This window comes from Leptinotarsa decemlineata, unplaced genomic scaffold (genome assembly GCF_025532065.1).
Source record: "Leptinotarsa decemlineata unplaced genomic scaffold, Ldec_3_MD MMD2_P_RNA_scaffold_9, whole genome shotgun sequence".
NCBI lineage: Eukaryota > Metazoa > Arthropoda > Insecta > Coleoptera > Chrysomelidae > Leptinotarsa > Leptinotarsa decemlineata.
Genome location: NW_027412536.1, coordinates 16,213,009 through 16,240,620, shown reverse-complemented (window position 1 = coordinate 16,240,620; position 27,612 = coordinate 16,213,009). Strand labels below are relative to the sequence as shown.

Below are 27,612 nucleotides of genomic sequence, written 5' to 3'. Positions count from 1 at the left end.
CAGGTAGACATATAAATCGTAGTAGCTATTTTGACCATATTGATAATATAAAGTGTTTCTATAATTAGTTCGTAAGCGTTCCAGTAGTCCATCGGCAGGTACATGAAAAACTTCTGGAGCTTCTTTTGTAATATCGACATCACCTGAAATGTAATTATTATTGTTTTCAACAGAATAATAATTTAAATGTCTCAATTACAGGTATGACTGCAATCAAGTTGTCACCGTCGATAAACCAAAATGAGCTATTTATCATTGCTGTCTCAAAAACAGAGATTGGGATAAAAAAAATTTAAAAAGCTAGATGTAATAATTGATGGTGAAATTGAAAAATTCAATTAAATCGTTGTGGAAAAAATAGAATAGTGTGAAAAAGAATTTCAGATATTCAAATATGAATATTCGAATGGCAATTCTTAGTAATATGGGGCAAAATGCTTGCATCAGCTCCCAAATACACCAGAACTATAACAATCTTATCGACATCATCGGTCTAAACTTTACGAAATCCTAAGATCCTACGAAAACTAAGAACTTCCAGTTACACATAAGATAGTCCAATAATTGAATGGAAGTTCTTCGATCAGGTGGCAATTGACATACTGACGAAATGTGATAATTCCTCCAACGATTATGTGCTACGTGGTTGAGTTGTCTGACCTCTTCTAAATTGAGTAACAAGCTAATGTTAGGTATTGGGTCGCAATAAGAGAAACACTACAATGATTTCAGTAAGTTGGAGGACCTTTCCAACTCCAGACTTCTCAAGTGAATATCTTTTAACTGTCACTACTGTCAAGGCTTTTGGGTTCATGCCTACAGGGTTCAACGAGGCTGGAATTCTCTTGGCCTGAATTTTCGTTTTCTGTCCCCTGATCCCTATTCACCAAGTTACTCTCATTCAGTCGGCATGTGACATAACTTATGTTAGATATCACGAGATAATCTGCCACCCAGTAGACATGCACGTGCTTTCCTTTGAGTTAGTTCAATTCATAAACACATAACATAGACAGACGGAACCATTTTGTAGAGTTTTGAATTCCAATAAATATTTGGAATTTAGTATTGTATTTAACATATCTCCAGGAGCTCAGAAGTGGGATAAAGAACCGCGTGTAAGTTAGATTGCATGATTCAACAAAATTGTCGAATATGCCAACATGTCAAAAAATAAACGGAATCAAAGAGCAAGGTCAGGTTCTACTGATTCAACTACAAGTTCAAGTTCGAGTTCCTTCAGAGGATCGCCAAAGATTTCATGGAAGAAAGACTTCGAGAAAATCATCCAGAGGTTCAAGAAAGTCGAGACATTCGGGTAGTTTCAAAAAGTGACACAACTGAGAAACAACTGGTTTAATTCGAGGAGAGTACTACACTTCATTCGTGAAAGACCTACCAGTAATGTCTTTGCAGAAGTTGTACCAGATTTCGACCCTAGCAAGGAAAATATTTCCGAATGGTCCATATTATCGATGAGCATGACCACTGTTATAGCTGGGACGAAAATACGATGACATTTCAGGCACTTCAAAAGTTGAAAGGTAGAGCTGAAAGTTGGTACTATAATTACATCAAGGATTGAATTGAATGGGCAAAATTTTCATGGGCAAAATGGAAGAAACTACTTAGGGGCCGTCCATTAATCACGTGATGTTTTTCTAAGCATTTTCAACCCCCCGTCCTCTTGGTAATACGTGGTGAGGTTTGTTTAAGACTAATTGCCCCCTTCCACACCCAAAATCACGTTTATTTTTTAGTAACTACAAAGAATCTTGAAATTGTTCCTTTCTTATACTCTGCAAATAGGTCTTTCATACAAATCACCTAATTTAGACATTGTTTTAAGGAAAAACGTACGAGGTAACGGTGTGTGCATGTATTCGGCGCCGTTGCCTGGTAACGGCGAGTCAAAGTCACATTACACGCCATTTCTCGGTTTAGAAATCGCGCGTTTCACGAAAAAATAAATACACGTGATATCTTATTACACCCCCATACCCCCTTGTGATATTTCGTTATTTTTGCTAACTTCCCCCTCTTTCAAGCCTCACGTGATTATGGGATGGCCCCTTTGTGGTATATCTCAAATAGATCTCAAAGAGATAGATATATCTCTTTTCTTGCATATAGCCAGCAAATCTGTTGAAAATATTGATTGAAATTTGCATAGTTTCACCAAGATCACCAAATTTCAAATAAAGGTAAATTTCAAACGAAGAAAAAATTGCATTGTCACTTTTGTGGTAAAACGAGACACGTAAGAAGATAACATAATAATATAATAATAATAATAAAATATTGTGAAGTTTTTACAACCTAAGAATGTTCATCAACTCCGTCAGTAATCAGGTTTGATACATTACTTCAGAAAATTCATATATGAATTTGCTGATGAGTCGAACATACTAAAAAAAGTTATTGCGTGAAAGTCAAAATTGGGCGTGGACAGATGAACTTATTCTGGCGATGTCTTGAATTTATTGGAGCCTCTGGAGACACCCTACATTTTGTTTTATGAAAGAGAGGACATTGGCAGATCAAGATCTTCAGATGATGTCATGCTGCAGGTTTTTCTGGGTTTTCCTGCAGCTGAAAAAGCAATCAAAAAATACTTATATCGAGACCGTAGCTCATAATTTTTTATTCGAACCTGGAAGCTATGCCGTATATTGAAGGCAATAGAAACGGATTGTGTGGAATTCTCATGAAAGTCACAGACGTTGCCAAAAAACCAGTGGCGTTATTATTGTATACAGACTTCAGCTCGAAAAAATGAATTTTATTTTTCGAACTTGAGCTGATTGCTATAATTGCTAATGTTGAAAAATTTCGTCACTAACTTGAATGTTGGATCCATACGGATTGTTAAATGTTAAAAATACTCTCCAAAAGAAAACTAACACTGCAAGAATATGTCTGTTGATTTTGAGGCTTCAAAAATCCGGGACAACAAATGCGGCACGTCGATGCATTGAGTCGCAACTAAATGCCCAGTGGAACTGAAAAATATCGTGTCGAATCAGTTATGATCATTTCTGAGGTAGACTGGTTAGCTAAAGTTCAGAATTAAAACCCGTAAATTAGAAAAATACTAAAAATTTTGGAAAAGAGGAAGATGTTTCTAATAAATATGATTTTAGAATAACAGAAGATGGATGAAATGGGTAATTTCTTCATTGAAAAGACACTGCAGAGAGTTATGGAGAGATTTTGGTTTCCCAGGATGAGAAGGTGCAAAGCCAATAGGTGCAGTGTCAATACTATAAGGCTAAATAGGGATAACTCTCCACATAGACCAGGTTGGGCCATTCATAAAAACTAAAAACACATATTGTGGATTCATTCAGGTAATTATGGGTTTATTCACAAAATTCCCATTCATTTGTGCAGTACCCAGTACTTGAAGTAAACCGGTGATTGAACAGATGACAAATATTATCAACAGTTTGAATCTCTAACTCGAGCGATCTAAAATATTGGCAAAGCTTTCGTCTCCTCTAAGCTACAGAAGTTTTGCACAGAAAAGATAATATGTCACTATCATACGGCTATAACTATGCCTAGAGCAAATGGGTAGAAAAAACATTTCAATAAAACCAATAAATGAAGCAAATGAATCCAAGATCTTTTCGGTATTGAATTCAATGCAATACGTGTCCGTTATATGAATCATGTCACTGAAACACTAGCAATATATGTGTCAAAATTGAGAAAAAAAGTTAGAAAAAAATTAGGACAGTAGAAGAAAACAAAATGAATACTCTAACAGCAGACGTATCAGCGAACCGGAGTATCTATTAGGAGATAAAGTACTTGTTGAAGTAATGAATTTTGAAATCGATGGATCCAGTAAAATAATAGGGCATGATCGGCATACGATCAAGGATGATCTTGGATCTGAGAGATGTATGACAGGCAAACGCTATGAAGCAGTCATAACAGCTGGACATAGTAATAACTTTTGAAATTCTTGAAATAGAAAGTTCTGAAATGGCAACAATAATAAAAACTCGTTTCAGTCTGAATGTTGAAGATAATTTCATTCGTGACAATTTTCAGCTTTTGCCGTTCAGGAAGTAATGGGTTTCTGCTTACCAGAAGATTTTGGTGGGCATAGTATATCTTGCAGATAGTGGTGGAGTTTTTAAAAATTATTTTGGATTGAATTTTACGGTAGGGTATCATTATGTTAGTGAACCATTACCTTTTATAAGAATCCTTTCAGAATTTCGAAAACCTGTTTTTCATTTTCTCTTCGGATCGTCATCGGAATTTTTGGGCTTATCTTTTTTTCCAGCCATGTCTTTCTCGCTCAACTTCTTAATTAACAACTCGGTGTTATTTTTTGGAAACTTTTCCCCTTCAATATCTTTACTTTCTGTCAACTTAAATCCAAATTCCGATTTATTATCATTTTTCTCTGTTTGATTAACTTGTTCGTTATTCAAAAACTCAAATTCTTCTCGTAATTTTTTTAACAATTCATATCTCATCTTCAATATCTGCTCCTTATGTGTTTCTTTATTTTTATCGTCGTTCTCCGAGGTTCTTTCGCTTTTTTTGGACATCAAAGCTGGTAAAAAGCTCTCATCGTATTTTGCCGGTTTGCCTGTCTTCACTCGTATGTAAGTAATTTTGAGATTTCGATATTTTGCGTTTGACTTTTTGGGTACTGGAACAACTTCTCTGCGAAGTTCATCTGTCAGGGTGGTTACATCAAACCTGGGCTGAGAAAAGAGCACCTGCATAATGGATTGCGGGGGAATTTGAATTTGATAACAAAATTTTGTCGTAGGACTTTTCGCAGTTTTTGATTCAATTGGCGGATAGACTGGCAAAACCTTCTCTATCACTAGTGTGCTGGTCACTTTTGGAGTTAGTTGTCTTGAAACCACCTTATTGTTTTCAGTCTTCTTGTTATCTGAAATGCGTACTAAGTTTTGTTTCTGCTTGTAGATCAACGGTTTTGCTTCTTTTTGTATAGATTGTTGTTGATCACTAATCAATTGGTCTCTGCTAGCTATTTCACTCTTCATTTCTGCAACCAAAAATTTGTTAAAATGTCTGAATTTGTCTAGGTTTCTACTAGTCTCAAAATCGTGATTCGTAATTTTTAAAGACCCTGATTTACCTTTTCTGTCAAACTTTCCATTTTTTACTCGTTTGTCAAGGATGTGTTCAATTTTTGCTACAACATTTTGTTCAGTGTAATTGTGTGGTCCTGAGTCTTTGTTGGAAAATATACAGGAAAGATCAGTTCCAATGATTCTTTCCCCAAAGTCTACAGGATCCATGACAACGTTTATTTTTGGAAACATTTCTTGAATTTTTGCTCGAGCTTTTCTGATATTATTTTTTTCGACTAGTTTAGTCATTGTTTTACCCCACTTACCTATCAGATTCTTTATTTCTGGAGCAGATTTATTTTTCTTTGAGTCATTTAGCAGAGTGTCTAGATTCAAATTGATCCTTGGTATTGAAACCTGTTTTTCTAGTAAATATTTTGATGATGAAGGCCTGACAATTGAATGTTTTTCCGTAGAAGATGCAGAATCATTTCGATTATTCATTTCCTTTGACTTCACATAATCCAAACATTGCGATGATAACGAGCGCTCCAGAAAATATTTATTCCAATATTTGTCTCCTTCTTTTCCAAGTGACGAAAGTGAGCGCTCCAGTAAATATTTACTCGAATTCTTCTCTCCTTCTTTTCCAAATGATTTTGCTTTCAAATTCATCTCCTTCAGTGCTGGCTTATTTGTACTTTTTTGATTGTATATGTATTCATTTGAGATTTTTTCCAAAGAGTTCTGTCCTTTTTCAGATAATTTTGTTATCGAAATTGGTTTCTTTACCAAATGTTTTTTCCGTTCAAGTTCCATGAAGGGTCTCTCATGCAACTCAAGATTTTCTTCTAGATTATTACTTTTCTTCGAAGGTACTTTCCTTAGAATTGCTTTCTGAGTGTTGGGTTGTTTGTGATATTTCTTGTTTTTGAACTGATTTTCTGAATGGTAATTTCCAAAGTTACCATAAGGTTTCTGCTTGCTTTTTTGTATTTTTTTTGCTTTCGTCAAGTGACTCAATATTTTCTGAGAACCCACTTTCTTTTCTTTTTCATCTACAAGGTATTCCAAACAATATCTTGGACTGAAAATGCCGTATTTTGTATTTTTGGATACTTTTTCAGTTTTTTTCTCAGGATTAGGTACGCTGATATTATGTTGATGAAATCTCTTAGTACTATCTTCAAGTTTCAACCCACTATCTATTTCAAGTTTATATTTCCTCTGATTTCTCTGTAGTTTTTTCGTTTCGTTGTTATTTTCGATGTGTTCAGTCGAACGACCAAATTGAGAAAGATTTTTTCTCAAGTTACCGGTCTCTAGTGCTTTTGTGTCTTGTTTCACGTTATCGCTTTTTGTTTTACTTGTTGTGAGTTCTATCTTCTGGATCTTATAAATCGACGATGGTCTTTCGTTTTCAACAGAGTCCAATTTTTTCCCCATATTTCTTTTATCCTTTTTCTTGCGACTATTTCTATTATTTTTTCTCAGATTTCTATCGAATAATTGGATAATCCGTTCCTTAGATTTTTTTCTTTGAAATATTTTGATTTCATTCAAAACCATATTTTGATCACTAAGATCTTCTAATTTTTTGTTATTTACCCTATATTTTTCCATAATCATTTCGAGATAGACGCTTCCATATATTTCTTTCAATGATTCATCTTTGAGCTCCTTTGTTCGTTCTTCTTCCGCTGTTGAATTGATTATATCTTGGCGCACATGTTTCTGATTGGGTTCATCCAGTCTATTTGAGTAACTTTTAGCAGACTTCAAGTTTTTGGAACTTGACGGTGAATTCAATGTTCGTAATGATTTATTAACATATTTACTCACCTTTTTGATATTTGGTTCTAATGCTGTATTATTGTGTTGAAATTTTTCCGATACACCAAAAGTCTTATTAATTCTAATGATTGCTTTATTTTTCAGCTTACCTGGCAATGGTCCAATTTTAGGTGCCTTAGGATCACTTTTCTTTTGGTTGTCATCTGCGACCACCTTTTTTCCCGGAGCATAAGGATTTTTTGGTAAAATCACTTTCAAAAGTAATTTGGATGATTTTTTTCCTCTGCTATCTCCATTATTTCCTCCTAAATATGTCTCATGATCTCCATTTTTTTCTTGTCCCCGAAACATTCCTTGAGATGAAGAGACGCATTCTAATTTATTTATTTTCGTTTGATTGTTAGACCGTTCTGTATCGAATACATTATCAACAAACCCTTTCTTATGAACGTTATATTTTCTATTTGTCTCTTCCATTTTGAAATGTTCACTAGTTGTCTTCGGAAGAGTTAACCTAACCACACATTTTGGCACTATTTCTGCCGTTTTTGACTTTTTCTTGTTTTTTCGAAAACACAAGGAAAAGCAATCAGTAGTATTTTCTATAACGTTCAAGACTTCGAGAGACTTAGGTCTTTTTGACTGTTTGTTTTCATCTGTGAAATTCTTCTTTTTATTCGATGATGAATTCTTGGTATTTTCAAAAGAGTCGTATGATGTCAACAAAGAAGATTTCGCAGAGAGTTTACTTCCTAAGATATTTTCCTGAAGACGTGCAGGAGTGAAACTAGTAGATTTTTTCAGTTTGTTCGATTCTGAAGTTTCGCTGAGTTTTTTCGATAGGTTCAAATCTTGTTGCAGTGTTGTGAAATGTTTTTTTTTATCTGGATCTGGTTCATTCATATTAGTTTTTGCTGTCTTAAGTTTAACATCGGCATTTTTCTTACATTGGTTTTTATCTGTGGATTTGGAACTGTTCTTACACTGTTGACGTAATTTTCTTTGTCCTAGATACGATGTTTCTTCAAATGTTGGTAGTAATAATGTATTTGCTCTCTTCAAAGGTTTTCTGATTTCCTCCGGATCGTTTTCGTCCAATGAAAACATTTTCAACAGTTTTGAAGTTTTCATTGGTTCCTTTAGAGGCTTGTCGTATTCATCGGGGTCATTTTCGTCCAGTGAAAACATTTTTGATAGTGGAGAAGATTTGATTGAATAGTTTTCCTTTGTAGAGTTGTTTTCAGTCTTTCTATCAGAGGTGCCTAAGTTCTCTGATTTCAATAATTTCCACGACTTCAGATTACTTTCGAGAGATATTGAACGTTGTTCTTTTCTGGAGTGCTTTGTTGGTAACCCCAATTTAGAAGACATTGTTTTGGAATACTGAGGCGGTTTTGATTCTGAATGATTTGCTGAAGTCTCAGCTTGATGTTTTATTATTTCGGGGGATTTTGAGTCTTCAGAGATGTCGGCAAGCTGTCTAGAAAACCTGTTATGATCACTTTTTTTATTTTTTGAATATTGCTCAGTATGAATTTTAGACGTAAGTGTATATTTTTTCAAATTTTTCTTGAACTCAGTTTTTTCTGTATTTCCTTCAAAATTTTCATCGTCATCTAAAAGAAACGTTCTCAGAAGACATGAATCGGTTTTAGATTTCAGCGCGTCAGTTTTAGTCATAGACATTAAACAATTTTTCGGTGGAAGTACTTGTGTTGGCCTTTGGTTTATAGTTTTAAAATGTTTCAAATTTTTTTCCAGCAAATTTGATACAGGAGTTTTCACTGGAATAGATTCATCAACGGAAATTTTCATGTTTGAAGAAACATTTTCTTTGGTAAACCCAATTCGTTTACTGTTATTTTGTGGATTACGTGCACTCCATACTTTTTTTTGTGACAATTTAGGTTGACTGACCTTATCTACAACAATTTTTTGTTCGAGTGGCAACTCTTCACTTTGTTTTCTGTTTTGAGGAAATTTTAACTTCAGTAGTTTTGGTGGCCATTTCAATTCTTTTGATTCATCTGTTCCCTTTCTCAGTTTTGTTGAAACTGTCTCTTCAAGATCGTGTTTCTTCTGATGGACTTTTCTGTCTACAATCGTTCCTTTCTCTAAACACATTTTTGAATCATCTCTCTCATTTTGGTGATTACGTTCTATAAACATGACTTTTTCAGCTGTCTGTGGCAAATCCAAACTAACTGAACTTCTTGACTGTTTTGAAATCGTTGATTCATCATTTCTGATTTCTTCATTTTTTGCAGTACAAATATTATTTTCAATAGTATTCTCATCCACTTCTTTAGATTTTGGAACTGGTTTTTCAGACAGTTTTTCGTAATCAGTTTTTTGCTCCTTTGGATATGTTTTTTCCATAATTTCACAATTTTTTTGGGGGGGATCATCCAGATCTTCTATTGGTACAATTTTGGCGAATTCTAACTTGTTACTAGTCATATTCTCAGCAGTATGTTCAAATTCTTCACTGATTTTGATTAAATTTTCATCAGATCCGTCTTTATATGTTATTTTCAATTCTTCTATGAAAGCTAAAATGGTTATCCAATTTTTTAAACCTTTAGTCCAATCATGTTTTGGTTTGTATCGGTAACCGAAAACAATATCTTCAAGGTCATCTTTTCCCATTTGCTCATATATCGAATTTCTGTATTTCCTTTTGAATTCTCCACTACTGAAACTTTCTTCAGTTTTTTTCTCAGTCTCTTCAATCATGGAGTTACCTTCAACCATTTTTGGAGTGTCGCCGGTTTTTGGTGGGGGAAAAACAAGGTCTTTCTTAGATTTTGGCTTGTCTTTCTTTTCATTTCGTGGTTTCGGTTTATTGATTGGTGGATTTTCTTTCCTGATTGAAGGCCTATTATTTAGGTGAATAGAAGTTTGAAAAACGTCTTGATTATATTGAAACTTTGTATTCTCTTCTGAAGAATTTTCAACGACTTGATCTTTCTGAAATTCGTCTACTTCAGACTCAGAATGCTTTGGGGGTTGTAAAAAAACTTCTTTCCGAATTGGTGGTTGATGCTCCTCGGTTGGATTGGAAATGTCTAGACGGTTTAGAGCAGCACTGGACTGGATACGTGAAGGTTCATGAGAATTCAATGGCTTTTCTTGCGATTGAATGACCTGGTGAGAAGTCCCTTTGTTTTGCAGATGGTTTGCACTATGAGAATCTTTCATTCGACCGTGACGAGATACGAAGTCTTCAGAGACATCCAGTAAATTTTTGAAGCTGTCTAGTAGATGATTATATTCTGGTTCTTCTTTTAATATTTTCGATATATTTTTACTGTCAAGTTTATTTTTCATCTCTACTATATCTGTTACGATATCATCCTGTTCAGGATCTTTCTCTTTCAAGATGTAAAGGAAAGTTTCCTTCACAGCTACATTGTTTTCAGAAACAATACCGTTGTTAACTTCTACCAATTGTTCAGAATACTTAAAATTCTCGTTATCTTTGTTGGAATGCTCATTGAGTGATTGCTCCAAAGAATACTTGTTAGACTTAGAAGAAGGAACTGCCTGTGTATTCTCTTCAGAATATTCACTTTTTGAAATGTCTCCATCGGTTTCGATATTTTTATTCGTATCTAATAAATATTTATATTTTTCATTCTGTGTCACTTCTGCCTCTCTAGTACTGAAATCATTTGGTGAGATTTGAACCTCACCAGTCCTGCTGGTTAACTGGTTCGGGTGCTTTACTGTTGTCTCATTTCTTTTTGAACCCTCTTCTATTCCTAGTTGAACAGCTTTTTCAGATAGTTTGATTGATTCATTTTCATTTGTAATATTATTCTCCACTTTCGTGGCATTTTCTATCATTTTTTCAATTTTCAAACTCCTTGCCATATTTTCCGACAGCTGGTTTGTCAGTTGAGCCTGTAGTTCTCCCAAATTTCTCATTTGATTTTTTCCAGCTTCTTTGAGTTTCTCTAGATACTGACTAGAAGGCTCTAAAATATTTTTCACCTTCTCTTTATACTTAGACTCCTCACTGTGGCTTTTTATGTAATCAATTTGATTCAATTGGGGGGTTTGTTTTGGATAAGCATTTTTCGAATGAGTTTCTGTGGATGTTGTGAGGTCTTTTACCGGGTCGTTTTGCCGTTCAACTTCTATCGAATGAACTCGCAACTCAGTTTTTGAAGAGTTTCCTTCGTGTATATCAGAAGAGCTATTCAAAATATTTTTCGAACTAAACCTTTTTTCTGGATCAACAATGTTTTTCGTAGTTTGTTCAATGCTCTTCTGTTCATTTTGAGATGATTTTTTGTTGCCCATATGCATGTCAGATTTACTTCGAACTTCATATTGTTCTAATATTTTCTTATAGATTTTGTTTTGTAGATATGCCTTTCTTTCATTTTCACTTTCAGACACTTTTTCTGACAAAGCATCATCAGGCTGAAAATTTTCCAAGGAATATTTTGGCGCATTTTTTATTACTGGCGATCTGGTTGATGTTCGCTCTGGCGTTGATCTGAATTTTGGAATTATAACTTTAGCTTTCGCCTCAGATTTTTTTCTCAAAGTTTCTTCATCTGGAATGAGCGTGAATTTCTTTCTCTCATTTGCACTTACTTGCTCTCTATCATGATCCAATAATTTTTTAAATAAAGGTTTCACCTCACTGGACCGATTTTCAGCGGCTTTATCCGAGTTAATCTCTTCTAATTTAAAGGATGTAGAATTTATATTGTCTAAATTTTTCACTGTTCTCATTTTCTCTTCCGCAGGTTTTATGAATTCCAACTTTTTGTCGACATGCTTTATGTTTTCGTCAATTTTATTTGTGCCTTTCGATTTCAATAAGTTATCAGTTTTATTTTTGTCATCATTCTTCTCGACATTTTTAGTGAGTAGTTCTTGAACCTTTTCCTTTCCTTCGATTTCTTTAGATTTAATATTCTTATTTTCGTTCACGTTGATTTTTTTCAGACTAAGATTTTCCACCATAGAGGATGTTCGAATTGGGTAATTCGCTATACTTAATCTACTAATGGAAGTTTGATTTTTCAGTTCATTCAATTTTTTCAAATATTCCCTCAGACTTTCTGCTGGATTCACTATCTTGGATTGGTTTTCCGTATGACCTACATCTTGTACATCTTCTGTATCCTTTTTCCCACCCTGACTCAGTTGGTATTTCAATAAATTTTGGGCAACACAATTGTTGTCATGTTTTGCGATTCTATCGGATTTATCTGTTAGGGCATCGTTTTGTTTTTCAGAATTTTGATAATTAATTTTTTTATGATCAGATACCGCTTCATCTTGTTTTTCTATAGGATGTGTATATACTTTTTCCTGGAATGTGGGAATTTTCTTAGGAATATCGCCAATTTCATCTACGTAAGCTACGTAGCTCTCTTTCGTTTTCAAGCATATGCCATCAACGTCAAATGTTTCACTTTTTTCAACTAAAAGCCTTTTTGGATATCTAATCATTTGCTTCATATCTCTTTGGGTATCACTTGGTAATATGGGATGTTGTGTTATTTTTGAGTTTCTTGCTAAATGATGTAGAGGAATTACTGGTGTTTCCTGATTTTTTTCGATTTTGTTTACGTTGTCTCCCGCAGATAACACTTTGTCTGGTTCTCCACATCGTTCTCCGACAGCATCATTATCTGCAAAATAAAATATTCGATGAGATAATTTTGATTCAATGTGGTATTCAATAATACAGTTGAAATTGAAAGATTCGGAAAAGACGATTGTGAATACTAATAATCGAAACGTCGTGAAGTAACTTGGTTTGAAATCTTTTGATTTTTATTTCTTAAGTGTTCACTTTTCAAGTGTTGCTTGAGTTTTATTCAATTGTGATTTCATTTCAGTGTTTTTTTGCTTAATATAATTGTTATTTTCAGCAGTTATTTTCTGCTGCGACTGATATCTGATCAGGGCGAGGTGTTTAGCGAATATGGATATACAAGGCTAATGATACAACACATTTGGCCAGTATGAATGTCCGAGTGATAAACGTGATTGAACGAACATGGATATCTGAGGTGATGATATCTGATCAGGTTGATGTCTTAACTTCAACCATGGAAAATGAGGTCGGTGGGTCGAAAAGCTGCCGGATGTTTTTGGAGCTCTAATGATACAATCAACTCCAGCATGCATTTCACATTCGTTAATCTTATGTTTCATCATTGAGGGTAGGCACTCAAACTGAAAAGCAAGGTGACGACCGAGCTGTACAGGTTGTTAGGTGGGTGAAGCAGTAATAGCAGGGGAGCCCACAATGCAAAATGGGGATTTACTTGAGCGTCATTAAGACATATTATGTTGCATAGCTTAGATGATAAGAAGAAAAAAATGTTATATAATATATACCTTTCCGTCGATGGGGGAAGCGGCTATAGATTTTTAAATATGTAAAAAATACTGTTGCATAGACATACTCGAGCGCGTCAGATATTGATAGCATCAATGTCCTACGTATTTTTAATAATGTTGGTATGTTAATCTGATCGTTTGCATGATGTGAGTGGTTGTACGTAAGGGTTGAAAGTGAAAAGAAAAAAAAATTAATCGAGCGCGTCATATTTTCTAAGTTGGTGTTGAGTGCAACAAAAAAAGCTCTCATTCAATAATCTGACGATTTCGATCTGACGCAAACTCGCGGCCATTATTATAATGTGCAAAAAAAATTCGCCATTTTGAAATACTCAGAAGCGTCAGATAAAGATATATATGATTCATCTCTATGTTTTAGACGTGCTGTCTCATAATCTGACGATTATCTAAAGAGATTCGCTTAATCTGACAAAAACAATATCAAAAAAAAATATTCTTCGAACTTAATTAATTGAAAAGCTCAGGAAATAGCATGCAAATAAATAAGTGTATGTTTTTTATAAGAAAATATTTTTTTAATGGCTCAAAAAAATTTAATTATTTATAATCAATTGATTAATTAATGAAGAAATGAGAAATGAAACTTTCTATGTTTTTTAACACTTTTATTTATAACTAACGTTACTGCAGTTTCGTCTTATAAGGACATTTTCAAACTTAAACTTGTTTAGGTATAAGTTTGAAAATGTCCTTATATATTGTATAAGTTTGAAAATGTATTTATAGGACAAAACTGCAGTAACGTTAGTTACAAATAAAAGTGGTAAAAAAAATAGAAAGTGTAATTTCTCTTTTCTTCATTATGATTTCCTACCACGTAGTAACGGCTACATCCATTAATTAATTGGTTAATTAATCATCATCTTCAACACGAACGATATATGGGACTTATTATTTGGTGGAGGTACTTAACCGGGTACAAGGTATCCCCCTGTATATTAATCTGCCGCGCTTCAGTAAATCCCGAAATCCCCTCTTGGGCTCCCCTATTATAACAGGAAAAAGCACAAAGGCGTAGTGCTAGGTTACTCAACAGATAACCGTGACTGGTGAAAAGGTAATTAACGTTCACATATTAGTTGAAAGTACAGGAGGGCAATATTCAAGGCCCATCGTTTGAAAGTGGGTACGAGTGACGATCTTACGAAGGTAGATACAAGTGGCAATAGTATGAAGGCGAGTACGATTGATAGTTTTCCTTCAATAGCGAGTGAGCGGATGATACAGGGCTTAACGGAACTTGGTGCGACTAAAGTATCAGGACCAGACCTGGTTGGCCCAAATGCTGAAAAATCCAAGTCCGTTCTGTCAAATACTAAAATGTGTGTAGAGAAAAGGCGATTCAACACTCACCAGAGGGGTAATTTAGTGTTCTGGTGGATCATGGCTACTAAAATGATGGTATCGGCGTTAGTAAAAAAATTACCAATGAGTATGAGAATCCGAATGAGGTGTCAGTACCTACTTATAAGCCGTTCAAGGCTTGGGTGCTGTATTATAGCATATTATGCTCTGAATAAGGTGGATTATAAATTATACTGTGTTTCACAGACTTATGGTACACCCCTCTTTTTTTCCTTATTCTTTCACCTATTTTTACAGAACTATTAATATTGATTATGCTTACAAAGAGGCATTTTTTGATGTAATTTGAGATTTTTTTCAACTTCCGGTTTTTCCGGAATTCTTATCAACGTTTAATTTTCAAATAGAACACCCTGTACATCATTACATTTTTGAAATCTACACAATTTTCTGAATCCAATGATACCCCTCGCTCGGTTTATTTTTCGATCTAGAGAGCCATGAAAAATTAAGTATTTTCGCAATTTATTAAAAGTAAATTAATGAGGTGGCTATGAATTAGAAAAAACTTTTGACATTTCTTACATTAGTTACTGAACACATTGTTGTCAATCGGATTTCTAACAAAAATAAATTAAAAACGCCACAAGTGTATAACAGAAACGAGGAAGTAGATATGCTATTGATTTATGGGGAATGTAGGCAAAATGCAGTTGCGGCTCACCGGTTATACTCGGAGCGATATCCCGCGCGACAATGTCCGTCTAGAAATTATTTCATGCGTCTTGAAGAGAAGTTCAGACGTGGGCCTGATCATAATGAGGGTAATGAAAGTTTTATTATATCTGAAGAAATGGAAATAAATGTCCTCATGAGGTTGGAAATCGATAAAACAGTATCTCTTAGGCAGTTGGCTTTTGAGTTGGATATCAGTCGTGAAAGTGTAATAAGAATTGTAAAAAAACACAAGTATCGATCTTTTAAATATCAACTTCACCAACATCTGTATGACGCCGATAGCGTAAGAAGGGTGGAATATTGCAGATGGGTTCTACACAATAATGTGCAGCCCAATAATGAGTTTTTGAAAACAATTGTATTCTCAAATGAGTCAAGATTCACCAATCTTGGTTTCTTTAATAGACAGAATACCCGATATTGGGCACTAGAAAATCAGAATTTGTTTCGGCAGGGAAATTTGATGGTCCTTTGAGTGGTTATAGATAGCTAGGTTTTCTCAGAAATGAAATTGAAGGATATTTAGAAGATTTACTGATTAATCTGGCAAATCGACTGATTTTTCAGCAGGATGGAGCACCTCCCCATAATAATAGGATAGTGAGTACCTTCGTGATAGATTTGGGGAGCAATGGATTGGAACACATGGTCCTATTAGGAGGCCTGCTATATCACCCGACTTAACCCCGTTGGACTTTTTCATTTGTGAATTTTACCATTTTTGGATTCATGGATTTAGTCTGAATGGTGGAATATTTTTTGGGAAAAATTTACGCCTAGGTGACTTTGGTCGGAGCTGAGTTAAACTGAAGACCTCAGCTAATGTCAGAAAATTACAATCGCATGGTTTCATTGACTGTTATCTGACGATACTAATTTATTTGTAATACAACGTTAACAAAAATCAGCTAACCAACGAACAACTTAAATCATTTGACAAATATTCGAATTTATCAAAAATTATAATGTAGTAAATTTGCAATATACATTTCCCCCTGATCAACTCATTCAGTCTGTTCCTCTAATACTTGGTTGTTTTCTTCAAATACAAATGTAATTTCACATGGCAAATCGTCAGGAAATATACCTAGTGGATAACTGATCTCTTATGTAGAATTTTTACCCATGAAGATGTCCAATAGTTGTCACAAACATAATTTCTGCTTTTCAAATTCTCAAAGGGGCCGTGCTCTCCCCTACGCTGCACTCACTTTACACCAGTGACTTTCCGAGGTCTGAGCGTGTGAAGATATCTCTGTACGCCGATGACACGGCTCTCCTCTCATCTTCCATGGGTCGGGAGCTTGGTGTCGTCTACATGCAACGTGCATTGGACGAGCTCGAGCGCTGGTACCTCGAATAGAAGATCCGAGTGAACCCGGACAAGACTCGGGCAATTATCATGGGAAGACTGAAATCTTCTCCGGACAGAAAAGTGAGGATCTGTGGAAGAAGGATCGACTGCAGGCGCGGGTAAAGTACCTCGGCCTTCTAATAGACCGTAGGCTCAACTGGAACCCGCACATCACAACCGTGAAGGCAAAGATCGAGGGTCGGATTAAAAGTCTGTACCCTCTGATCAACAGACGTTCTAAATTAAGCCTAAAGAACAAGACTACTATCTATAAAACGATGTTCAAGCCTGTCATCATGTACGCTTCAGACGTCTGGGGACAAGCGGCTCCGGCAAAATAAGTTAATACGGATGATAGTGAATGCTCCGTGGTTCGCACGGAACGAAGCCATCTGCAGAGATGAGCAGCTGTCTTCCATTAAGCAGTCAGCTATGGATTATGCTGTAGACGAATCCTCCAGATATAGAAGGCCCAGACACTCTGTCGAGTGAGGCCCTCATGCCCTCCGTTGAAAGATGAACAATGTAATGATAACAATAATAATGTCTTTATTTCCAATGAAAAATAAAATGTTACATAATATTCGTCTTGTTACTCAGAAATCCCAAGGGGGATTTCTGAGTAACACTCTCAACTCAACCCATGCTATTTTGAATATTCATATCATAACTTAAAGACTAACCTAACTAATCCTAAAACCTAAATTTATATAACACAGTTTGATGTCTGAGGACATGCCGCCATCCCATAAATCAGTCTTGACCCGTTTGTCTCTCTAACCTACACCAGTCGAAAGGGTGAGGGAGCCAGGCTCTAACCTGTTTAAGCCAAGATGACACGAACAAACAAACAAACCTGCCTATTGAACTAACTAGAACTCATATGCTGAAAATGTTTATATTGAGAAATAATATATTTTTGGGCAATATTTTTGTTTTATTCAAACAAAACGTTTGATCTATACAGGGTGTCTACTAAACAGAATTTAAGGGACTATTCCTACTACTATTATAAGGATATTTTGTCCTTGATGGTTTTTGATAGGCCACTTTGTTTCGAATATACGGGGCGAAAAAGAATTTCGACAATAACAATTTATTACCAAAAATTACATGTAATGTTTCTTAAACTACAAGAACTGTTTAAAATTACTACTCCTCGCTCGTATGCAAGAATCCAATCCTCTCCTCATCGACTCCCGAACTCTTTTAAAAACACTAGGATTGTTTCTGATTGCGTTACTCCCAGCAATCATCCGATTTCTCAAATCTTCCACATCTTCCACCGGAGTTGTATAAACTAATGACTTCAAGTGGCCCCATAGGAAATAATCTAGGGTGTTCAAGTTCGGTGATCGAGCAGGCCATAAGTCCACCTCGACCAATCCAGCGATCTCCGTATGTTACTGTTGAAAACTATCGAGCCAATATGCTAAAATGCGCTGGTGCACCATCGTGCACATACCAAACTGTATTTCTTGTAACCGATGGTACATTCTTCAGAAACTGAGGTAGCGTTTGTTCTAAAAAGTTGCGGTATACCTCGCCGGTAAGTCTTTCTGGCAGAAATACCGGTCTAATTAAAAAGTCACTTGAAATTCCCACCCAAACGTTCAACGAGAACTCATGTTGAAAGTGATCTTCGAGCAACTCATGTGCATTTTCTTCAACCCAAACATGGTTATTGTGAAAATTCCTTATGGCATTCCTCGATAAATTGGCTTCATCGATAAAAAGAATAAGTGTCAGTAGTTGAGGGATTTGAAGCAATGTGCACAAAATCCATTAACAGAATGCAATAAGTGGAAAAAAATCTGCAGGAAGAAGTGCCTGAACTTATATATTGTATGGGTACAACAAATAGTTTCTAAGATGATCCAAATCGTCCCGTTATTTACATTTAACGTAAGTGAACGTACCTGGATCTTTTCCTATCATGCCCAGCACATTATCTTCTACTTCTACCGTTCTAACAGTCATTGGCCTTCCTGGTCCTCCATTTCGCTTCATTGCTCCTGTTTCACGAAGTTGTTGATGTATACTTTGGAAGGTTTTTCTATTAGGCACATTACGATTTAGAAATCGTTCAACGTACAACCGCCTAGCTTTCAATGAATTTCAAAAACTACACCTCACGATTTGATATCCACAAACTTTATTTGAAAAATATATCACAATATTTTTCGCTAGCACAGCACACTATGGATCTTCAACAAGTAACGGCCGAATCAATCAGAAAATTTCAATGAATTGCCATCAGCAAGTCCATGAATGAAATGCATGTCAGCTATCTCTGCGTTACTATAGCCATTCATGATAGAGGACTTCACTAACAAGACTTTGAATATTGAACACGTCAAATAGACAAAGTTAATCAGTTTCAACCTATTCGACACATACAAATAATCATTCATAAGACATACTATTCAAATTGAATGTCTGCAGCCGTTTGTAGTATTCGGAATACTTGGATTGTTGGATTTTTTATTACTTGTTACATCCGGTATAGTAAGCTATAATTTTGTTTCAGCTACGTTGATAACTTTAAAATTACCAAAATTGTTATTGTCGAAATTCTTTTTCGCCCCGTATCTTCGAAACAAAGATCATCAAAGGACAAAATATCCTTAGGATAGTTCATGTTTAATAAATACCCTGTATACCGCATATTCTCTTAAAATGTTCTGCAAGTAAATTGATGTGCATTCAAAAATGGAAGTGGAATGGAATGGAAATTGGAAGATAATCGAAATTTGATCAGCCAATACAAGAATAAACATGGTTGAAATATTCTCCAAATCAACTTTTCATCGATTTACTTTTTAGCTATGACATATTTTTGATACGATTTCTGAACGGCTCAATACATATCTACACAATATTATATATTCACTTACTTCAAAAAAGGAGATTATTAATTTGAGTCGTAGGTCAGCCTCGGATATAGGAGGAGAAAATTTGGTCACTTGCCCCAAGATGCAGTTCCAGGGGGATTAGTATCAGCTATAATATCATAAGGACATTGATAACTAACGAAATAATTTTATCACAGTTTTCGAAAGCACGTTATTTGGTAACATCCCGACGCCGAAGGCGGAGGGATGTTACCTAAAATAACGTGCTTGAGGAAGTTGTGATAAAATTATGAGTTATTTATCAATGTTCGAGGGATATTTGGTGAGAAAATTTTTTGCAATTCGAACAAAATTATTTATTGAACACACAGTTATTAAAAGAACAATTCGTATAATGATATTCCGTTGATCTTGCTGTATTTGCCTCGGTTACTGCATAGGTGTTTCCACGCATACTATTGATTATTTGGTTATGATGTTCCTGATCAATATTCAAATAAGGTTTTATGGAATTTCCATTATTATGCCCAGTAATTTTCAACAATTGCTGTTCTTGAACTCCACTCTTAGCTAGAATTCATATTTTCTGGTGTCACAAAACTCCATAAATATTTTCCAAGTGTATTTTTTACTACTGACAGTATTTTTTGGTGTATTTTCTTCAATGATTTTGTCAATTGCCGCATCATTTTGAACACCAAAGCGAGGAAGTGACATTTTCGAAATAAATTGAATTACTGAAATGTCAAACAACTTTATTGTGTTGGTTGCTTAGCAATGTCATGACATAAGTGATAACTACCAGTGAAAACTATCCATGGGTAGTTATCAGTGTAATGATGGTTTCATTGGTTATTTCGACACACATGACTAGAAATAGACAAATTTGATAGGATAATTTTTTTGGCAAAAAATTTTCAATATAATATGTTCCAAAGAAAACTTGTTTCACTAGCATGCAGGGCACGATGCTCTACTAATTATTCATTTGCTTTTAAATACCCAGTTAAGTTTCGAACACAGCCTCAGTTATTTTATGAACATATCCTAAGTCCTGGCTAATTTACGAAAAGTTCTGGAAGAAACTGAAGAATACCCTCCAGCTGCAGAATATAAGAATGAAGCTGAGACTGAACGTTGAAATGAGAAAAGGAGATAGATATTTTTTTGCGGCTTCAACTGCTAGATTATTAGCCGCGTACTTGTTATTCGTTCTTCAAATTTGAGCTGTTATATTTGTGGTTTTCAAGAATGCCATCAGGTTGCTCAATGTTCGTCACATAGAATTTCTCTCATTACCCCAGTTCTGTTATGTTGTCTCGCGTTTTTCTCATATTCTGGACATTCTACAAGTATTTGTTGTACTGTTTGGCATAAAGGTTCTTGTTCGCCAAGTAGCACGTATAGGCGTGTCATTTTTGTATGGCCGATTCGCAGACGTGTGAGAACAACTTGTTTTTTTCTGGTCAATTTCAATGGTGAGATTCGCTTATTTACACTAGGTTTTGAGCATTTCAGTTTCGCGTCAAATTCATTCCAAAGAGTCTGCCAGTCACTTCGATTTCATTATAATTCTTCAGATCTTCTAGGTGGAGTGGTACATCTTCATATTCGTTGGAGTTAGCAACCATTCTAGCTGCCTTGTTCTCGTTATTCTATATGCCACTAGATATTATTAACGGGTGATTTCTTAAGAGGTATATGATTTTATTTTCGAAACAACACAAAAAATTTGAAAATATTGATGAAATCTTTATTGGAATCGATAGAACGATCAATATAATTTAATGTTTGAAGATGATTTCATGCAAATGTGGTCTGCGGCTCCGCTTTAGATGGCCCATGCGCAAGGTCCAATTTTGGCACACTCTCTCTAACAAATCGACCGGTTTTTCACGTATAAATGCTTCAATATTGGCTTCCAGAGCGCCAGTCATTGCTGGATTATCCCTGTAGACATGAGCTTTAACATGCTCCCCAAGAAATTATCCAAAGGCGTTAAATCACACGATCTAAGCAGCCAATTGACGGGCCCCAAACGTGAGATATACTGTTCACTAAAGGCGGCTCTTATTTAGGCCATTTTTTCGCGTGCCGTGTGGCATGTAGCACCGTCTTGTTGAAACCACATGTCAGGCATATCCATTTCTTTCATTTTGGGCAATAAAAAGTAGTCAATCATCACACAGTAGCGCTCGCCATTCACAGTAACGTTCCGATGATGCCACCGACCCATAATCCACACCAAACAGTGACCTTTCGGGATGCGTCAGTAGCTCTTGTAATGCTTGTGGCTGGTCTTCACTCCAGATGCGGCAATTTTGGTTGTTAACGTATAAATTCAACCAGAAATGAGCCTCGTCGCTGAACACAATTTTTCGATTAAAATGTGGATCTTACTCCAACTTTGTCAGCGCCCATTCACCAAATGTTAGACGTTGTGGTAGGTCGTGTGGCTTTAATTCTTGCACCAGGTTTTACACCTAAATCCTTTCGCAAAATTTTCCACATAGTGGACTAACAGAGGCCCAACTGCTGCAAACGGCGGCGAATCGACATTTCACGGTCATCACAAACACTGGCGGGTACAGCCGCAATATTGTCTTCGGTCCTCAGTCTATGTATGCGTGTTGGTGGTTTAATGTTCAATAATATAAACTGGGTTCGAAATTTAGTCACAAGCTTCCGAATAGCTCCCTCAGTAGGCTGACGAAACTGTCCATAAATTGGATGAAGTTCACGATGTACTTTCTTCACCGAGCATGAATTTTGATAATAAAATTCAATATTTTGCAGGCGTTGTTCATTCGTAAATCGACTCATGGTTAAATTATAGACCAAACTGAACAAGTTTGACAATGACACAAGACAAGATTCACGGTTGATCTGTCAAAAACAGTGTTGCCAAAAAGATACCAACAAAAAAATTACGCATTATTTTATGTTATGTGGCGATAAGGCAAAATGAAAAACCAATAGAAGATCAGGTCAAAGAGGCGGCACATATATTAGAAAAGTGTAGAATTAAGTGAGTCCTTAAAAACAAACTAATATCCGAAAAGAAAAGCCAACACGATGAAATCTATGAGGGCGAATTAAGAACGTTATAGATCCAACTGGGTAGTTTTTCAAAAACACAGAAGCAATACAAAGGAAACCAGTGTATAGATTGCAGAAAATGAAAATTTTGTTCACCTTATTGGCCACACGTTTTTTAGACTGAAGATCTGAAAATATGGAGCTGATCTAGTTCCAGAAATTTGAATAGAGTTGATTTTCACCAGAGAATAGCCATCCTCAAAAAGCAAGTGAAAAAAATATGCAATATACCTACTAGACATTTCCTATTGCATCTGCAAGCTATGAACGAGGCTCACTTGTCATGTTTTCTGTCAAACTAATGAGAAACTTATCAGCTATAAGGCAATAAAGTCGTAAAAATGTATTCAGGGTCACAAAGAATGTCCCTTATTATATATTTGTGACACGTTAAAAGAACTTCTCGATGTTCATATCATTGAAATTGTAATAATAATGATAATATTTATTCACTATTTGAGATACAAAGTGAAAATTAATCAATAAAGTTTGACATATTGAAAAGAAAATAAGAAAACCATTTTTCACTGCAAAGCAATGCAATTACATATTTTAGCATGACCTGCAATCTGATCAACTTTTTTATCAACAATTTCCGATATTGTCAAAAGTAAAAGTTCTTTACTCATGAGTAAAATGTATATTTTTGAAAAACCTCTTATACGACTGAAGTAATTTGATGATTCAGGTTTGAGTCTTGGCAGAATTTTCAATAAAGAATAACTTTCTCCCTTAAAGTTGATATTAAAAAAGTTTTACTGAAACATACTGTATGTACGAAATTAACCAACAAAACGAAAACGAAAGTATTTATGAAACAAATTAGGGTCCTAATTTTTTTTAGGTCGGTGAACTTCAAAAAATTGTTTTCTTTATCAATTTAGTGTGTCTGTATATACAAATATCATTTCATAATTTGGAGTAAATTCAGTTATTCAGATTTCTTTTCTGACGGAAAGGAGATCAACATAAAACCTAACCCTCATCCAACATGATTATAATACTCAATATCCTGTATATTGGTGAATAATTCAGAAAATTCCAGTTTATTGATATCTGAAAATTTTGAACACAACTTCACTGCAAAATTTTAATAAAAGCTTGGGGGTTATTTTTCACATCAACATATTTTTTCAGTCACTGGAATCGAAGCATTTCCAGTGTTAGGTACGATTCCGTCGTTTTTTTTTTCTATTCTGGTTACTACTTTAAAAGAAACAGATACAATTTTACAGTCCTAGTTATTACAGGATTGTACATGTAATATATTAAATTTTATTCTGAACGCACCCTCTCCCATTAATACCTGCATTCAATTCAGGTAATTTCAATGTATGAATAAAGAATGGACATTTATATGGGGAAATTTTTAAGTCGTGTTGTATTCGTAAAGATTGCCTCCTAAAATCTTTCGTTCCAATCAAACTGCGAGACAACCGTTATTTCAAACTCAACTGAATGTGCCATCTTGAAAATTAAATTTGAAACCTCTGGAGTAAAATGAATCTATAACACTTTTCCAACAGCAGTTAGTCATCAGGAGAAAAATAATAATACATTCTTCAATGTTTTCATATGTCGTTGGACTCGCTTGATCATTTCAATTTTTTCTCATAAATTTGGACGTTCAATGAGCATTTTGTTGCTATTTTTCATGTATTTACTTCCAAACTAAGCGGACTATAAAAGCTAGCTATAAAGAGCACGCTCCACTCATTCAATTTCATAAATGAGAAAAGTCCAGTACCGCTAATCAAGCTTCAGATTTCGAAATTTTTAGATGTCTTCGAAAGTTTATAAATCGAAATATGTGCAATGAGAACGGTGACAAAGATCCCATTTAAAACAACCCGTTGATGCTAACTCATGTAATGATACTTATGATGTACTGTTTGGAACCTTTGGTGTAGTAATGAATATTACTGGAGTTTTTTCCAACACCAAATTGTTATTTTTACACCTCGACACGTGTTTCGATCACCAAGTGATCATCTTTAAGAGGAAGATAAAACTAGAAACTACTCAAAACTGAAGCTATTTATGCTATTCAGGTACATCATACAGGTAGGTAATCAGTAATACCATCCATACAAGTGTACCACCATAAATTAATTTTACAATTGGCCTTTCTATTATTTTACAATATGTCCTTATGTATGTTTAAATGTTACAGCTATATATAGAACAATTTTCAGCTATATAAAATTAGTTTCACAATATTGCCTATCTAAATATATTTACAATGTGTCTTTTTGTAGTAATCAGTAAACCCAACAATATTATTTCAACAAGCTATATAGTATGCTATTTGGTATTGGTCCGTTATCGTTATTCATAATATTATTATGTTTACTTATTTCTACACTCTCATAGGCATCTAGTTGCCTGTTGTTGTTGTCTTGACGTTTTCGTAATGAGGAGCAAAGATGGAGGGATAGAATACGATATATTTAGAAAAGAAACAAGCACGTACAGGTATATTCCTGACAGTTCACATCACTGTGGACAGCACAAACGTGCTGGGTTGAATTTTTTGATGCATCGTCTTTTGACTTTCCCTCTTACACATGATAGGTTCAAAAAAGAAAAACGTACAATACAGGAAATAGCAGCCACTAACGGTTTCCCGAGGGGTATTGTAGATGACATAATTAGGAAAAAGAAGTTTAGGTTAAGAATGAACGAAATCTCGACTTTCAGAAAGGACAAACACCAAGATAAATACATCTCAGTTCCATACCACCAATATACGAAGAACTTTGGAAAGATTTTCAAGGAACTAGGTATGAAGGTGGTTTTTAAAACAAGTCATACACTGCAGAGCCTTTTGGGAAGTCCAATTTCGTAAATTCCAGACTTTTCGAGAATTCGGAAAAGTCTGGAATTTACGAAATTGAATGTAAGGACTGCGATGCAAAATATTATGGACAGATCTATTAGATATAAGGAACACATAGCACACTTAAAATATGGAAGACCTGAAAAATCAGCAGTCACCCATCATATTTTGCAACAAAACCATTCCATAGACTTCAGTTCTCTAAGATTAGTTAGACAAGTTAACAACAACAGGCAACTAGATGCCTATGAGAGTGTAGAAATAAGTAAACATAATCATATTATGAATAACGATAACGGACCAATACCAAATAGCATACTATATAGCTTGTTGAAATAATATTGTTGGGTTTACTGATTACTACAAAAAGAAACATTGTAAATATATTTAGATAGACAATATTGTGAAACTAATTTTATATAGCTGAAAATTGTTCTATATATAGCTGTAACATTTAAACATACATAAGGACATATTGTAAAATAATAGAAAGGCCAATTGTAAAATTAATTTAGGGTGGTACACTTGTAGAGGTGGTATTACTGATTACCTACCTGTATGATGTACCTGAATAGCATAAATAGCTTTAGTTTTGAGTAGTTTCTAGTTTTATCTTCCTCTTGAAGATGATCACTTGGTGATCAAAACACGTGTCGAGGTGTAAAAATAACGATTTGGTGTTGGGAAAAAACTCCAGTAATATTCATGTAATGATATATATAGATAATTAATCAATGAATAAAGATATTTTTCGTTATCAGGCCCTATAATGCTTGAAAACTAATGATTATAAAACTCAAATGAGAATAGTTATTATTATTAGAAAACCCTGATAATAGAATTGCCTGAAAATGCACAACGTTTTTACGAGTGATGCACAGAAATATTCAGATATTTCCTACTTACCTTCCACTAGTTCCTTTGGCTTCAACATTTTCAACTGAACTTTTGCTTGGCTCTTCAATAGGATAACGTTATATTTCTGGTTGATTGACATTTTTGCTGTCTTGGTGGCCTTCTTTACCATAGGATGTTGACTTATGAGATGTTTAATAGAATCCTCAGTTTTCGCATTTTTCTCGCAAATTTTTTCTCGTCGCTTCTTAATAGCACTAATAACCTTCAACAAGTTCTGATCTAATTCTTGTTTATATGGTATAATTTCTATAGTGTTTATTTGGACCCTAGGCTTCGGTTTTTGTTCTTCGCGGAATTTGGCATTAGACATTTTTTCAATTTTCTTTCTCACCGATTTATCGATATGATAAGATGGTGTCAAACCTAATTTGTGTTTGATTATATGAGTTGGATACACAATTTTCAGGGCTTTTTTGTTGTTTTTGGAAGTCATCTTCTTCTTTTCCAGCACCTTTCTCTTCTGCGCCATTTCCTTTATGGTTAGAGACTTCTTGGGTATGAGTCTAAGAACTTGTTTCGGAGTTTTCTCCTCAATCATTATTTTGTTATTGTTACTGCGTTTACTATTTGATTTTTCGGCCTTCTCTTCATCAGCAATGACTACTAATTCATGGGGATATCTAATTTTGAAAGGTTCCGGAGTCCATCCAATAATATTGTGTGCCCTATCAACACGCTGTTTCTTATGTTTAATTCTCATGCACTGTTCAAACGCTTTTTTGTATAATTCCAAAGCTCTATGGTTTTTAAAATATTTTTTGTTGTTCTCTTTAGCTTGATTCGCGGTAGATGAATAACAAAATTTAGATGAAGTAGAAAACATCAAGAATTTTACTTTCCTGTTGCATTTTTCCGGGAAGAGAGATTTTTTCAGAAATTTCAGTCCGGTTTTCCCAACACAAGAAGATGAAAAAGTCCTTGATGTTTTGAATGTTATTTCATTTTTTTTTGAACTTCGTTGCGAATTTTCCTCTGTATTCGTCGAATGTGACTTGGGGGCATTTTTCTTCTGATGTGACGTACTGGCATGGCAAACACTTAGAATTTTCTTGTAAATGGTAGTGAATTTTGTCAAGGACTTGTTACATTTTGGTAGACTTCTAGACAGTAATTTATACATTTGGAATATATTTACTACAATTTTGAATGATGAATATATGTTAATGTGATTTGACAAATTTGACAGTGACACAAACATAGTTGTTACAACAGCAAACTATTGAGTTTTTACAGGATGTTTCAAGT

At 34.8% G+C, this 27,612-nt stretch overlaps 1 protein-coding gene across 5 annotated transcripts; it reads right to left on the bottom strand.

Annotated features, from left to right (window-relative positions):
• LOC111505453 (uncharacterized) lies at nt 1-27,567 on the bottom strand. Of its 5 annotated transcripts, none has more exons than XM_023160261.2 (4): nt 26,356-27,567; nt 5,135-12,520; nt 4,208-5,041; nt 1-143 (listed from the first exon to the last, which is right to left on the bottom strand). In XM_023160261.2, exons 1-3 carry the CDS (start codon nt 27,563-27,565, stop codon nt 4,248-4,250), a joined length of 9,390 nt encoding a protein of 3,129 aa, XP_023016029.2. In that variant the 5' UTR covers nt 27,566-27,567; the 3' UTR covers nt 1-143; nt 4,208-4,247. The 5 variants fall into 5 exon arrangements, 4 of the variants coding, with proteins under 4 accessions (XP_023016029.2, XP_023016030.2, XP_023016031.2 ...); XM_023160262.2 differs by having other exon boundaries at nt 5,396-12,520; XM_023160263.2 differs by having other exon boundaries at nt 7,013-12,520; nt 26,356-27,566.
• Nucleotides 27,568-27,612: the final 45 nt, after the last annotated feature.

Bases quoted from the DNA above. Each gene is read 5' to 3' on its own strand.
- LOC111505453 (XM_023160260.2), bottom strand. From the start codon at position 27,565: ATGTTTGTGTCACTGTCAAATTTGTCAAATCACATTAACATATATTCA. The intron at 12,521-26,355 runs GTAAGTAGGAAA...TTTATTTTGCAG, and splicing joins GCCAAAGGAACTAGTGGAAG to ATAATGATGCTGTCGGAGAA.